The sequence below is a fragment of the Rattus norvegicus genome, chromosome 15, assembly GCF_036323735.1.
Source record: "Rattus norvegicus strain BN/NHsdMcwi chromosome 15, GRCr8, whole genome shotgun sequence".
In the NCBI taxonomy this organism is placed as follows: domain Eukaryota; kingdom Metazoa; phylum Chordata; class Mammalia; order Rodentia; family Muridae; genus Rattus; species Rattus norvegicus.
Window position 1 is genome coordinate 10,170,621 of NC_086033.1, and position 16,330 is coordinate 10,186,950.

At 44.5% G+C, this 16,330-nt stretch overlaps 1 protein-coding gene and 1 long non-coding RNA gene across 26 annotated transcripts in view; one reads left to right on the top strand and one right to left on the bottom strand.

Annotated features, from left to right (window-relative positions):
• The window catches only part of Thrb (thyroid hormone receptor beta), a 349,278-nt gene that overhangs the window by 54,667 nt on the left and 278,281 nt on the right, over nt 1-16,330 (bottom strand). For 21 of the 24 annotated variants that reach the window (XM_063273969.1, XM_063273981.1, XM_063273982.1 and 18 more), the window contains one exon: nt 10,883-11,143. The exons of the other annotated variants lie outside the window; for them this stretch is intronic. In XM_063273969.1, the coding sequence (XP_063130039.1) occupies nt 10,883-11,143 (261 nt within the window). The remainder of the gene's footprint in view (nt 1-10,882; nt 11,144-16,330) is intronic. 24 annotated transcript variants of the gene reach the window in all.
• Nucleotides 4,509-10,651, top strand: LOC120096912 (uncharacterized). 2 transcript variants are annotated; one of them, XR_005493835.2, is made up of 2 exons: nt 4,509-5,938; nt 6,559-10,651. It is a non-coding gene; the product is annotated as an uncharacterized LOC120096912 (long non-coding RNA). The 2 variants fall into 2 exon arrangements; XR_005493834.2 differs by having other exon boundaries at nt 5,441-5,977.

Genomic DNA, 16,330 nt, shown 5'->3' on the forward strand with positions numbered 1-16,330 from the left:
CACTTGTCTGGCATGTGTGGTGCTCTGACAGTAAACCCTAGCACACAAAAATTTAAAGCATCCAAAAGAAATATACCTAAAAGCTTGTACACAGCTTCAGTGTATCATATGAGCTTTGATATATGCACCACTCTCACCTTCCGACGTAGGTACCTTGTTTAAGAAACTAACGTTCTTTTCAAACAACACAGGAACGTTCTTCATTATAAGCTAAAGCCAGAAAGCCAGCAGAATTTTCACCACTGCCTGGTGTTCAAAAGATTTACAGCCCAGAGTCCACGTGTGTCTCCAGAACTAGAATTCACCATAGGCCACCGCCGTACAGACCCAGAATACACTCAAGAAAAAAGTTTTGGTAAAAATCAAGACTATCTCAGTGCCTTGTGTCCCAAGCAGGCATCGTATAAAGCCACAATTAGTAAGACAGAACTCAGAAGCACTTTAACTCTATTCTATGTTATTGTAAAGAAACAAACTTTAACTTGATGGGAAATGGAGGATTAGTTAAAATCGAAACAGTTATTTGAGGAGGGAAAGGAAGAGGATTTATTGTATGAGTTTTAAAAAACAGGATTTCTTTCTTTTTTCTTCTTTTTCCCTTTTTTGAAAACAATTGCTTCTTTATTTCTTGCTGGTATCCCCAAGATTCACATCTAGAAACTACAAACTGAAAGTCTTCATTTTATTTCACGTTAAAACGTTCTGGAAATTAACGAGTAAATACCAGGACAATCCTAAGGTATGCTGCAGTGTCAGCTGTCTTGTGGGTTAGTCAGATTGGTTAAGGGGAAGGTCAGAAGCATAAGGCCAACGTGACATGGCGTCTCCTCACTGTGACCCATGGCAAGGTCCTTGGGCTGTGAAGCTTCCCAGTGCTCCCCCAAGTCTCATTGGACACACACCAGCTTCAAACGTGTCAGAGCTGACAGAGAAACAAGACACCATTAGTCTCCAGGCACGCCCCCTTAGAGCACAGAGTAGTTGCTTAAAAAGAGGACTTTAGAGAATTCACTTCCACGGAGCACGGTGAGCTAAGAAGGCAGAGGCCGTCTCACATGGGGATATGAAGATGGGTGGCTGGGACGTAGATAGTCTCTGGTTATGTTACTGCTGCTGTGACTTTTTAGTACTTCTGCTAAAAATCATAAGGAAATACCAGTGAACCCTAAATTAAGTGGGGGCTTACAGAAGAATCAGCCCACCCTATCTTAACAAATACCTAGAATGACAGAGAAGAGAGACTAAGATTCAAGTAGACTGACTTGACCTTGGGGGACACCATGCTAATTGCAATAAGCCAGGCACAGAACCACAAACTGCATGATCTCATTTAGATGTGGAATCTAAAGCCAGAGAAGAGAATGGTGGTGCCTAGAAGGTGTCCATAGAGGCACAGGGGGATGGATGGATGGATGGACAGATGCTGAAAAAGGATCAAACTCAGTCAGGAGGGAGAAGCCTCAGGGACCCATTACATAGCACGATGCATACAGTTCACAACAACGTGTCCTTCCCTTAAAAGTTATTAAATAATCAGATATTAAATATTCTAATCACAGCGAATTATAAAGATGTGAGATGACAAGCGTGATCTAATTAATCATCGAGGTAGAGAGATAGTAAAGAAACACATTTTATACCACCGACATATTTAATATTTATTTGTTAATGCTACCTTAATGAAGTCGTAGAGTGAGAGAGCCCAGTGACCCACAAGGACTAAATGAAGCACATAACCCTGTCCCCTGGTCCAGAAAGCAAGACAAGAATAAAGCACGGCTGGTGGTGGCAGAGGCCCTCCCTCCAGCTCAGTCACGTCTCCCTTCACTGAGGGAGACACCGGAGTAGAGTCTGTCAACTAGAAAGTGATGTGCACTAGTGTCAGATGTCCTGATCCCGATCACTGTGCCATGGTCATCTAGGAGAATTCCCATTGTTTTAGGAGACATTCTGAGGTGTTTCGCTAAGAGGAATGGTTTTTCTAACTACTGTCAGTGGTTCTACGGAACACTAATGCTAGGTAACATATGAGAAGCAGTACCCTCAGCCACACACATATGGATAAAGTGACTGGGGCAGGACACCAGCTCTAGGTGAGAAGTGGATGGGTAAGCCCAAGGTTATCATCAATAAAAGTACTAAAAGCAACCTAGGAGTCTGCTCGGAGATCTTCAAGCAACCATGTAACTCAAAGGACACATTGAGGGAAAAGTAGGCATATGGCCAAAAAATGTCGCTGTCCCAAAAAGACAGAGGAAAGTCTTCCAAAATAGTATACACTATATACATAATACAAGAATGAATGACCTTCGGTCCATTGGAGAAGACAATGGGTTAGCTCATTAATGTGACTCTCTGCTTTTGGTAGTGAGCTTTTCAATTGTGATTACCTGCAAAGCCTTTAGATTGTCTCTAGTCCTTTGTTGGGGGGAAAATATAGGCACGGGTACAGAGCCACCCTTCTTCTACCTATGAGCACCGGGACAAGAAGAAGAAACTGCGCCCTTAGACAGCTCATGAATATTAAGTGGGGTGACTCCATATCAGATATCTGTCTCCATAGAAACCTATCTGGTTGAAAGTGGTGCAAAAGATTAACATGCATTTTCCCCTTTCTAAAGGGCAGTGGTTCCTACTTACATGGATTTTGACCTTTGCTTTTATACCTGAGGCTTATTATACGGAGTTCTTTGCAGAGCTAGTCAAACACAGAACCCAGTAAACCTCTCTTCATTAATTCTAAGGTTTAACTTAAAATAGTTATGGCCTTTAGAGCTACACGCTGTGGGATAACTCGGAGGAATCAGGGGTGAAGCCTGCCGTTCACAGAATATGGCCATCACTCCTCACACAATATTCTAAGTCAAACGCCAAGTGGCTGCAGAGAGGAGATGTTCGAGTTAGTCCTGTTTTCAGCCTCGCACTTCATTTTAAGAGAGAATAATGTTTGATAAACTCAATCTCCTTGTGTAAGTCAACGCTGACAGATGTCACAGGGATGGGGCTTTGCAAAAGCTCATAATCCTGGGTCAGAACAATGCCATGGAGGATGACCTTGGGTCATGGGGCTCCTCTCTGACTCTTATCTCCAAGGTCACGTAGTTCTGGGTTTCTGGTACCCTGAATAGGCTTGTGTCAAGTAGGCAAAATTCACCTGGATCTGAAAGAGTAATCTGTAAATAAGTCCACCATCAGAACCAGCCACAAGATAGTCCCCGAGTGAGGGACCACCCTGAAGACAGGGCAAGCCACCAATCATTTGTGATGCCACCTTTGGTTGATAATTCTGTGTCTCTGGGGTACTCAAAACCAAACTGTCTATCCAGAAGCAGCTGGTCACACCCTCATGGGGGGAAGTGTACACAAATGTTCTAAGAAACTTCTGGGGGAACTGAAAATGGGGTCTGAATGTATCTGCGTCATTGGACCTAAGGGCCCAATGGGAAATAAGACCACTGAGAGAGATGGCATGAGACAGTTGATTTTCCAACTCAGTTTGTACTGTGTTCTATATCTTCACGGAGATCATGGGTTGGGGTTTGTTTGGACAGTGCTGAATTAACATATTCAGCCCTCTTTTCCTCATAACTGGAGATACGGTTTCAATATTGAAAAAAAATGACTAACAATAAACTGTATATCCTCGAACTTTCTTGGTCATCAATTAATCTTCGTGTTCATTATTGGAAAGAATGTTATTTACCTAATGCTAAATGGCAAGTTTCAGAGGCAAGAACCAGTCCACATTTGGCTGGCCCCATATTTCCCAAGCATTGGCTGGACGCCGTGGAACCTGAGAATTCTCAGGCAGTATTTATAGCCAGTATATTCATTAAACCATTTATATATTTGTCTGAATTTGGCTGGGATATCTTTGTGGTTTCGATCTGTGTCAGAAATGGCAGATGGCATGTGTCTTCAGAGCGCTATGTCAGTTAACCATCCATCGTCCCTGACTTTGAGAACCATCCATTGAATGTGGTAAGGGATGCGAGCTTTGTACTTATGCCCCTCAAGCCATAGTAAAGCTGCCTCAAGGTGGTGTGGGTTTAGTAGTTGTTTCCCCATGAGTATTTGGCACTCCTAATAACCATATGGCTCCTCAAGATCTTTCTAGCCTCACCAGAGGTGTAAAGTTTCCATCTGCTGATAAGTCTCTGTAACACCATCCAAGCGCTTACTCTATCCCAAACTCTCTAGTTTTCAGATAAGAGAATGGAAATCAGAACGGCTAAGGGCCTTGCCTAATCCTAATAGGTGTTGGGTGGCAGACACACCAAAGGAAGGCATGGCCAAACTGTATAATCAGCATGTGAGAACACACTGTATCCATCATGGTGGGTGGTTCCCTTGGCACCTCTGCCTGGTGAGTGCCAGTGTTCTCCTAGACCAAGTTCTTGGCTTAGGATCCCAGGACAGGGTAATCTCAGAGAGATCTAGCACTCATGACTAGAGTGTGTGAATCGGATCCTAATTCAGCTACTTCGTATTTTTGGTGATTATTTTTTTTTTCACTCAAGGTTTTAAAACTTTAAAAGCTTTGCAAAAAAGTATTTGGGTTGCTACTCTGAGCTCTGTCAACTGAGTTTGTGTCCCTGCTCTACCCCTGATGTGATGATCTGTAATGCACTGTCTACCTTTCAGTATTCAGTATACTACTCAGCATTTCAGTGCACACGTTCTGCAGGGTAACATGAGGTCAGAAACGGTAACAGAAACCAGAAAGGCCGGAAGATTAGAAGATTACTTACATACTGAGAACAGTAAGCAATTATTCAATTGCCACTAAATCATAGAAATTGTACTGAGGGGGTTACTCATATTTTCCTTTATCTATACAGAAATATGAAAGGTCGCTTGATCAGATTACCCTGTTCTGTGGATCAGAGAGGCTCAGAGATTTGCTCTAAGCTTGCGTGTGACAAAGTAAGGAGGGAACTTAAGACATCTTATTTGGAAATGTACTCTTGTTACTAAGATATAAGTGGTCGTTGATACAGTTGGGAAGATCTGTGAACACACTTGTATGTAGAATTAAGATCGGCACCATCCTCACATGCTTTTTCTTCTCTAAGGGAGCTCCAGAAAGAAGCTTGCAGTGTATCCTGGAGCTAGTCCCCATGCATATTAGTATAACCCCACAGGCTATCAAAGCCATAAGTGGGGTCATACAGTTCATTCACGCTCCTCCCTAAAGCACATTTCCAAAGTAAGTTTTACAGTTTTTTCAAATGCTTAGATACACTTTGATTTATTTAAATATACCTCCACGGCTGGAAAGATTTAGATTATTTCCAATTTATTAGCCACGAGAGCAAAGTATGAAGAATTGAATTCAGGCCCTTGTATGAACGTTTCTAAGAGCGGGGAATCATGAGAGGGACCAAGGGATCAGATCTGACTTTCTCCATGTTACAGAGACAGCTGTGCTGACCATGGAGAGCACGCAGAGGTCCATCAACAGCAGCTCTGTGCTGCATCTTGAGAACTGAGCTGAGTGGATCTGACCCCGAGCTGCTGATGTTCCTCTTCCTCCTTCTGTGTTACCATTTCCGGTTTGATTTTACTTCGTTTCATGCTGTTGGTACTTTGCCCCTCCCTTCTAGTTCTTTCTCTTCCTCTTTACTTGTGGAATGTGTCCCCTGCCTTTGAAGGAGGAAACCACACAGCGATCTTGTGCACTCCAGGAACTGGTAGTGAGCGCTTACTATCACGTCGGTCACCAACCCTTCCTGACCGCCCAAGGAGCATGGAGCACGGCTTTACTCAGTGGGCTGAGACCACGGTCTCTGGCGCACAGGGCACAGTGGAGAGCAGTGACTGATGGATCACAGGAGGAAGGGCTCCAGCTGTGTGATCCAGCCCTCTCAGTGCCAGTGAACTTCCTGACTTCCTGGTGTTTGACTTCCGCACGAAGACAGCGTTGACCGCTGACGGGGTGAATGTCTATCCTGAAGTATTAACTGCAAAGCATACGGTAACTTGTAGATGATGTCCCTGACTTTCAGGGCACTTTGTCATTTCGGTGAAGGGGAGCGGTCTATCATTTGAAGTGTCACTGTCGATTTAAGTCATCTGTTCTCTACAAAAACCAGGGATTAATAGCCTGCCCCTTCACTGACATAAGATATCATTTACATTTTATCATGAAAGAATTACTTTAAATTGTCTATGCCTTGGGGGACAGTTTAATAAATGGTTTAATAAATTCTAGCTACAAGAAAGAATAATCTATTACCAGTAAGTGTCAATGTTCAGTAGAATATTTTAACAGCAAGGGAAAATGCTGATGACCCATCGGTAAGCATTAAAAGCTGGTTACAAATCATGCGCCTTGCGTGACCCACATTTGTAAAAAATAGATAAAAAAGAGACAACTGAGGTGTGATTAAAATTTGTAATAATGTTTGTCCTTAGTAGTTGAAACAAAAAATATTTTTAAAAAATTATCTGTAATTTTACAACTTACTGAGATTTTCCTGTTCCCTGTAAAGCCAGATAGAATGTTTAGGAAGAAAGAAAATGACACATTAAATTTTTCTGACTCTTTTCTTCCAGGGACCTAAGATCCATCTGTTCTTTTTTACATCGTGGATGGTGCAGAGAAACTGCAATGGTGTCATTACACTGCCACTGTCCTCTCAACAGTCCCCATGGCTCCTTCCAGAAAGTTCCTGGCTATTATGGAGGTCCCACTTTACAAGTACAATGAGCTGCTGAGGTCTTGTTCTGAGGAGTCACCTCCCTATTTTGACCAACTTTCAGGACTTGCTGAACTAAGTTTAGGAGGCCTCAGTGGGCAGAAGCGAGAAGCCTTGGAATGATTTCAGAGCGGGGTTGGGTTCCAACCCTGCAGTAGGGGCTTTCTTTCCAGAAGGCATCTATCAGCAATGAAGTGTTACCAAGGAGGGTGAGTGAGCATGTTTTCAGGCCCAAAGTGAGTCCCCAAGACTGGATTGCCAGCTGGCTCCAAGGGCTGCAGGAAAGGGAGGGACAAGCATATCTCTGAGAGCCCACTAGGTGGCAGACTTTTTCCTTATGCGTATCCTCAAGGGTTTGGGGGACACTATGGTCTCAAAGTCACTATAAGGGGCCATTGAGATACAAATTCTGAGGTCCAGACCACCCCTGGGCACTCCAATTCAACTGGGTCCTCAGGTTCTCCTTTCTCCTTCCCTCTTGTCCTTTCACTGGAAGATTCTCTATGAAGTCCACGCTGGCCTCGAACTCACCCTCCCTGGGCTTGCACTGCATTTGGAGTGCTGTGGTTACAGAGTGGATCGCCACACACAGCTTAGACTCTCACCTCCCTAAGCTGCTGGAAGTTCCGTTAGTGCCACTAACTGTGTGCAGCACTGGGCACAGAATAAAGCAGCATGGGCTCAAGAAGGGAGGAGGTGGCACAATCCCTGACGCGCAGGATGCGAAGGGTTCCAGGGCTATCCGCTTGGTGCGATTGCTGCTAACGGAGCACACGGATGTGCTGTTCAAAATGTTAGCTAGAAACTCCAAGCACGCTCCAAGCAAAATACATTTAAGAGTATTTTACATGTAAGTCAACGATTGGCAGGCTATTTGAAGTAAAAGGGCACTAAGAAATTGCAGGCATTAGAGACCAATGAATTCCTCTTCTTGCTTAAGACTTTGTTTGACACAGTTCTGGCCACATGTGGCTGACTAGGAAAGTCTGACAGCACCAAACTGGTCCGTGCCTGGCTTGGTGAGTGACAGTCACTGGTGTTGCCAGCTGGTTGCAGGTGCTGAGAAGGTGCTGTGAAAGTTCCTGAAGCTTGAATCGGCAGAGAGTTATATGGATCAGCCCACATACCACACGTGAAAGTATTCTGAGCTAGTTCAGACAGACTACTAATTTCAGGTGCGGCTTACTGTGTGACTTTTAGCAGCCAGTTGATTGTTTTTGAATCGCTGAACCCCAAGTAAACCTTTGTGCATCAACTCAAGGTCATTTAGTTCCTATGGGTGATGGCTGGAGTTCTTGGAGTGAGGCTAATGTGTCCTTTGGCTCACGTGTTCCTTTTTTTCACAGTTAGACATCAAGCATAATGTCCTGCACACAGTAGGCCCCGTACAAGCACTAGAAGAGCAGGCCAGGGCATGAACTGCTTTAAGGCTGGCAGCCAGTCAGGAAGTAGACACCCACTATGAACGGCCATCTGACAGAACTTTCCTCATGAGCTCTACAAATGTAACAGCAGATCATGGAGCAGACAAGAAGAGTCAACTCCCACGGGCAAACCTAGGCACCATTCATTGGTGTCCTAATCTATGAGGGAAATTTACCATAGTAGATTCCTGTGCTACAGGGCTTGGGCCACTTAGGTGTCATTTCCCCACCGAGTCAGCACAGAATTTTAAGCCCAGATCCAAGTGAACCTTCGTGGTGTCTCTGGAAACCTCACAAAGTTCGCCTCTGTTGATTTTCTTTCAACAGTGGAATAATGAAAATGCACTTATGATTTTGGAAGACCAGAGCTTCTCGAACAGCCGCCCACCCCACCATCACCATCATCATCTGTTTAACTCTGCTGGCAGAAACCCTCATTCTGCAGTCACGGAGTTTATATGATGGAAGGATGGATAGCCACAGGGGAAAACGGTGCACCCTAAGTCAGGTAGTGTGCTGAATAGTTAAGCACAGTATCTAATAGAGCTTTATCAACAACGTATGTGAGTTTGCTCTAAACACACAGTGGAAAGGCTGGTGTTCTAGCTCAAGTGTGTCAATCTCAAAGTGTTGTGTTCTTAGCCTCTGTACTGTAGAATTTTAAATCAGAAGGCTCTCTCTCTCTCTCTCTCTCTCTCTCTCTGACATGGTCTCCTATTTAGCTGTAGTGCTATCCTCCTGCCTCAGCATACTGTGTGCTGGAACTCCCCTACCTTCTCTTACTTTCAAAATATATCAACAGACAAAAGTTTACTACTTCAAATTCTGTATAACCAAGAACAAAATCCCTCATCAATGATAGGGGCAACTCTCCGTGTATGAATGAGCTTGGGTTCCAGTTGTGAATGAGTCAAACTCTGTTCGCTGGGCTCTTAAATCATTTTGTAAAAACCAAAGACAGGCATGGTTTTACTGCGACCTATATAATCTGAAGAAACAATTTTCTAGCAAATCTGAACTGTGGTTCAGGTGAAAATGAGCACATTCCCACGGACACACGGACACCCACCTGGTTTACATCCCGATTCCTTTGGAAAAAAAAATCTTATTTTGCCATTTAAAAAAAATATCCTCTTCAAAATTTTAAAGAACTTCACTTACAAATGTCTGCATAAACAAGACTTTAATACTAGCTAGCTATATCAATGGGCATATCAATGTGGAAGTGGAAGGATTACACAGGGTCTCACCCCTGAACAAGGGTACAGGTGCGTAATGACCGCTGAAAATGGGAGACTTGGTCTCTCCAGGGATCAGCCTACTCATTAGTTGTCCTGAAGCAATGTGTCTGTAAACAGCGAAACAGACTAACAGGTTGCATTTGTATGTCTGTGCATAAATAAACATATATACATAATAATACATACATACACACATATGTACACACATGCACATACATACACACAGACATACACATATATACACACAATACAAACATACCTACATACGTATACCATTATAATAATAATAATAAAAAGAAGCTATCGATTGGAGAGTGGGGAGGGAACCTGGGAGGAACTGAAGGGAAGAAAGGGAGAAGGGAGGGGACTGTAGTGTCATTTCAGTTTAGAACATTAAAATGACCCTTTATACTTCTAAGTAATCAATGCGGAAGTACAAACATCACATTTCAAAAGGAACATGGTATTTCTGCCTATTCTTCAGCCAGAGCTGAGGACGCCATCTTTGGATATTGTGTTTCATGTGAAAACATCTGCCTCGATTTCCCAGGGAAACCAGAAGGTACAATGAGGTTCTAAAGTATTTCCAGAAAGGCAGGAAGACCTGGGTGGCCAATGTTCATGACAGGCTTCCTCATGGCGTCACCTCCACATGTCTCCACACGGGAGGCATTCTCATTTGACTGTGAGATTTTCAGTTTCCAAAACGAAAATGTAAACTTCATCACAAGTAAAAACCAAAAAGCCAGTTTCGACAGTTTTAGCTTGTAAACTCTGGACCGGCAAAGCATGGGGAGTTATAAGAACCTGGACACTTGAAGACACAGACTGGTTTAAGAAGCAAAGATTTTGGGCGACCGTAAGACCGTAAAGCGATCAGCATGGGAGACATCTGTCAGGTGGGGTGGCCTGAGGTGAGACAGGGCTAAGTCTTATGTGATCAGGACCCGGGGCCACGTTAGCTGGGGTTTGTTTCCCCCTCATGAGGTGACAACCTCCTAATCTTCTCTTGGTGATGGTGACAGAGGATTTATGGACCACAGACATTAAAATCTCCCTGTCAAGTATGAACTGTCTATTTAGGTTAATGGCCGGCGTCACAATCCCTCCAGCTACTGTAGATAATCAGGATAGGAAACGTATTCGCGTGCACATGCTGGCAGACTCAGCTAAAAGCAAGTGCACGAGTGCAACAATGTCTGCTTCCACTCAGACACAAGCAGAATCTAAAACCAAAACCATAACATATTTGTTCATTGAAAAAATAAAAAGGATCTCTTCCTGAGTGCCGGTGTATGGTGTAAAGTGCTTGCCTTTGGACCCCACTTGTTTATTTATGCTTAAAATAAAATTAAAGGATAAAACCCTGAGGGAGGATCAACCAGGGAAAGGCAGCACAGACACGGGGCAGGGGGAGAAACGGATTCTGAGCGGTCACGGGAGAGACGCATGCGTGGTAGCGGGAGAGAGAGACGCATGCGTGGTATCACCGGTCTAGCAGGAAGTGGTTGGTTACCTTTACATTTCTTCTCTTCGGTCTGGAAAGTCTGGGCGCTTGAGACGCTCTGATCGTTCACATCGTCTGGATCCAGATGGAATATAGAGCTCGCCCAAGTGGCCTGGATGAGGTGTGAGGATGTTTGCTCATTCTTCAATGCACCACGCCTCTCCACATGGCTCTTCCTGTGCAGGCAGGCTTCGGACATTCCTACCAGCTTCCAGTCCTGGCCTCGGTCTGGATGGGGCTTCTGTTTGTCCCAGGCTGGAAGGCCATTTTCTGGTAGGAAGGGAGCGGAAAACACGAGATAACAGACTGAAGGTATTGCCAAGGTTTTGCTGAGATTTTGCATTTTAGAAGGCCGGTCGTTGTTTAATTCTTTTGGTCTCCTATGCTGTCAGGGCAAAGAGCCACCTAAGCTGGATTGCCTGCTAGAGAGACCAACATGTTCCCCCTCTGTTTTTCCAACGTCTCCACCGCCAAGGCTCTGCTGCTCTCGCCACTACAGCAGTGGCCCCAGAGCAAGCTGATACCCGTTTATATCACTGCTTAGGTGACTATCTGAGGTCTTGAAAGTCAGGGCTGGCCACGACCTTAGGTCAGATCCTTAGGATGCACACATCCGGGTGCAGCCTGGTTTGACTTGGGTTATATCACACGCTGACCTGAGGGACACTGTCACTGAAAGTGGCCACACTCAAATGGCCACACACCGAGCCTGACAATCTATTCTGACCGTCTTCTACTCTGATGGCAAAAGGAAAGAAATAGGAAAGACGCCAATAATAAGACATAACACAAAGCAACACAACTCCCAAGTCCAAACACCTCAATCTTTACAAGGAAGTTCTGTGTTTTCCAAGTAGTCCAACCAGGCCATAAAATCACATAAAAGGGAACAGGTCATGTTTTTTCCTTATGGCAAATTAAGAGCTCCACGGATGGAAAGATGAGCCTGGATCTCAGGCTGGGTATCAGACAACTGCTATTTTATTTGTTTTGGAGTTCAGTCTGTGTGGTGCATAGGTCTGTTCTCTAGAATGGGCAAAAATAGAATAATATAATGAATTTCTTACCACAAGCATCTCCTCTAGAACAATTTGTACCTCATGCAATACCTTTGCTATATAGGAAGATATATCAGGGGACAAAAATGGCACACAAATGTACATATATGTGCACATAGGCATCACACACACACACACACACACACACACACACACACACACACACACACAGAGCATACAATTTACCAGAAATTCTTAGCAACTACGTTTCACAATTAGAAATGGAGTGGCCATATACACTGATTTTAAGACTGATTTATAAGTGAGGGCTTTTGGTCAAGGAATCCAGAGCCTTCCACACGCAGGCTAATATTGCATTCACTGGACATGTCCTTTCTGGGTGAGTTTTCTTTAAGGCTGAAATTACCAAAAGACCACAACGGAATCCTTGGTGTTTACATAGACCAGTCCGTCCTGACTTGTGCACAGGGAATTTTAAGCGACTTTTCAGAGTTAGGCGCACTTTGGGTTTCCACAGCACCCTCTCTGAAGCTACCAGACCTTCAGTTGAGGTGGTGTGGATGGTTTATCTGGACGTGTCAGCCGTCAGAAGTCACTCTTGGAAGTTCCGGTCCTCTCCTGAGCCTCATGTTCCCATAACCATGAGCATTCCAACTTTCTGACCCAGGAGAATGTGAAGGACCACGAGGGGATAGGCATGGGATTTCCTCCTTTTTTTGAAAGAAAGATTTAATTGAGTTTAGGTGTGCAGGAGTCCCACCCCTCCCCCCACCTATGGGTTTAAGTGTCTAAAGTTGGAGTTTTGAGCTGCCTGATGTGGGTAGTAGAACCAAACTTGTACGTTTGGTAAGAGCGGCAGCCAGCATGCCGACTTGCTGAGCTGTCTCTCCAGCCCCAGTGCAGGACTTTCTGCCTAGTAAGCGAAAGCGGCTGGTGCTTGAAGTAGCTCGTGTCTCCTGGAGGAGAGTCCTATTGTGCATTAGCCTTGGGGTTGTACCAGTTGCTCTGATTCATGCATAGGGACTGGAAATTGTCCACACTTAGGATTGTGTAAGCTATTGTATTAGGCAGGTTAAACAAACATGGGTGCTTTTTTTTTTTTCTCTCTCTCAGGGTTTATGAGGTATTATTCATTGCAGGATGAATCAACTCTTCCACTTTCCAACCATGCCCGCCCCTGGTGCAATTACAGGCATTTATTCTCAGTGTCCCTCAAAAGGAAAAAAAGATCTCGTATCGCGTTTCCAACTAAACACATCTGTGTAGAGTTCATCCAGGCACCTACTACCATGAGGGTTTACGCTTCTGTGAATTAATTACTAAGGGGCTAAATAGGAAGGTTAATCGTGGGTCTGGCGAGCCTCCCTTTGCTCCCACGGACACGAGAGAGCTCACCCACGCGTGTTTCTGCTCTCCCTGCCTTATTTTCAGAGATTAATTCCCTACCAAATTGTACCCTGTAAAGTTCAACTTAAAGAATGTTAAAGTTCTCTGAGGATTTTCTAAAGCTTCTACCATGTAATCTTTGTGTATTAATTTCTAATTATGGTAGTAATTTCCCCCCGCCCTAACAATAAATGAGGAAATCAGGCGGTTGCTGTTCCTTATTGAATCTGAAACTCGTCTACGTTCCCACTCAAAGCAGAGCTCATCAGAGCTCGTTTTCATGCCCCTTGGGCCAGCAAGAGTGGGTTTCTTCTGGCAAGGGGGAGTAACCCAAACAGGGGTAAGGTGAGCGAGAGGACTGCCTTCCGCTTTCCTAAGAAAACCACTTGAGATGGATTGGGCGAAGTGCTCCCATCCACAGGAGCCATTTACAGGTTTATAATTACTGTCTGTAATTACACTTGCAATAATGATATTCAGTTGCTTAATTGACAGGTTTATGGCATACCCACTGCTGGGAAAACAGGAGACTGAGAAGCCCTGGCTGGGCCATGGGAAAATGCAATAGGGATTTCTCTGAAGAGAATAAACACTTGACTCTATCCACTCAAGGACAGGGGAGTCCGTGCAATTCTTACTCCATTCCCCAGGAGGCATGGGACTCCACTGTGCCAGGCCCATAAATTCTACTCGTCGGGTGTGCTGTCAGTGATGAGGACTACAAGGTCCCTCCACATATATGCAGCTGGTAAAATGTTTTAAGAGTTTTTCCTATGACTAGATCACGCGCCCATATTCTTCCACTCCTCCAAAGTGCATGCCGATAGATTATTTCCCTTTAGAGAAATTAGCATCCTCAAGGGTCAATCACGACTCCCAACCCTTGGCACCTATCACTGCAGGTGCTAATCACAGCACTGGAGACCTGACTTTTTAAATCGGGCAAGGGCCTCGGGATATATGATTCTGTTGAGTTCTCCTGGTGAATGAGACACCGCAGAGAGTTTGCGATCCAAAGGACCAAGGCAAGCTCAATGTAATAAAACAAGCTATTGGCATTCAGAATAAGTTATACGGTCTCTGAGACTCTAAGATCTTTTACACAGCCTTAGATAATCTTCCAGTTCATTTTTATTGTCACGTTGATATATCCTAGAGCCACCTGGGAAGAAGGAACCTCAACGGAAGGACTGCCTTTTCTCAAACTGGCCTATAGCCATGTCTGTGCCGTACTGTCTTGATTGACGGCGGATGTGGGAGGGCCCGGCCCATTGTGGGCATCACCATCTCTAGGTATCTGGTATAAGAAACTGGCTGGGGTGAGCCAGTAAGCAGTAGTGTTTCTCCACTGTCTCTGCTTGAGCTCCTGTCCAGACATCTCTCAGTAATGGACTGTGACCTGGCAATGTGAGTTATAATAAACCCTTTCCTCCCTTGAGTTGCTTTTGGTCCTGTTGTTTGTTACAGCAACAGACAGAAACCGAGGTAGAGAAGGCTGTGCAAACATTGACAGATCACCAAACTGTGGTTGGGTCTCCTGAGCAAAGCTCGTAGGTGCTGACTGGATAGGGAAGATTGCAGGTATGGATGTAAGTAAGTTCTTCAAAGAGAAGTTTTAGGTATTCTCTGGAACATACTGGAAATAGTGGTAGGAACAAAGCCTTCAAAGGCCTATGGATGTAGCTCATTGGTAGAGTCCATGGCTAGTACACATGATGCCCTAGGCTCAATCCCCAGAACCACAGTAGCACACATAACACCAGACATAGTAGCACATATCTCAGCAAGAGATGGAGGCACGAGGGGTCAGGATCCCAAGGATCAAGGTCATCCTTGGCTACACAGAGAGTTGGTGGCCAGCCTGGCCTACGTGAGACTTTTTCAAAACTGGGATGGAGTCAGTTCTTTGCTGAGTGTCCATCAGGACTGCAAAAGGGTCGGGTCCTAGAAATAATCAAATCTTATAATTCGCACGATCAACATGACATCCTACACGAAAGGGTTAGTATAATTTGTCAGTTGTAATACAAGTTAATAGATGGAGGAAAAGTCAACAACTTGGTGGGAGGTGGACTAACACTAGAGCAACATTTGCCTGGTTGTCTCAGAGAGTTTAGAGAGAGATGATCGAGTCTCCATTTCCCGACTGTCGTTCTGATGGCTTTGGATGTTACCATACTGACCTAAACAGTCTTTAGCAAACAAGAAATGAACTTAAATTTCCACAAGTTAACCACCTACAACTTATTTCTGCTATAGGTGATAGAAAATAAATCTGTCTGTCAAAGAAGGAAAATTGTTCTAGAATACTCAAGCATTTAAGAACAAAAAATCCAGCTGGTATCTTAGGAAAGGACTAAAATGAAGAAAACAGGGGTGAGAAGAGTCATCTGAGGAGGCTGGGGTTTCCCATTACCCGCTCTGTGTATGTAGCTTGTATCAAAAGGCCATTGATTATCAGATATTGAGACAAATGATGTGCACAGCACTAACTGAAAACCCAGGGTATGTGGGGTTGTATTATGAACATCAGGTCATTAATTTGCTTGTTTTTCTAAGACTTATTTTTGCTTTGACGTGTACGAGTGAGTTTGTGTGATGTTGTGGCATACCACGTGTGCGAGGGCACCTGCGGAGTCCAGAAGGGGGCATCGGATCATCTGGAGCTGGAGTAACTGGCAGTTAGGGGCTGCCTGACGCTAGGGAGGGGAACCCAACTCGGTCCTACAGCTAGTTCCTGCAAGAACGTTCCTGACTAATCCCTCAACCATTTTCTACAGACCTTACTTCATTCTCCAGAGCTTCCTTGTCTGCCTCAGTGGGTATGTGAGCATCACTGAGGGAGAGCCATTGTTGCCCTGCTGTGTGCAGAGGCCCTGGGAGAGACCCTTCCACATGGTAAGGATGTGAGCCCATGGGGCATAAGCAGGCCTGAGGTGACACTGCTTCTATTCACGAGTCTTAGTGGGGACAACTGCTCTAGGTGATGTCAAAAAACAAGAGAAGGGAGTGATTCTGGAGTAGGAGCCAAACAGTTGACTGTTTTTAAAGT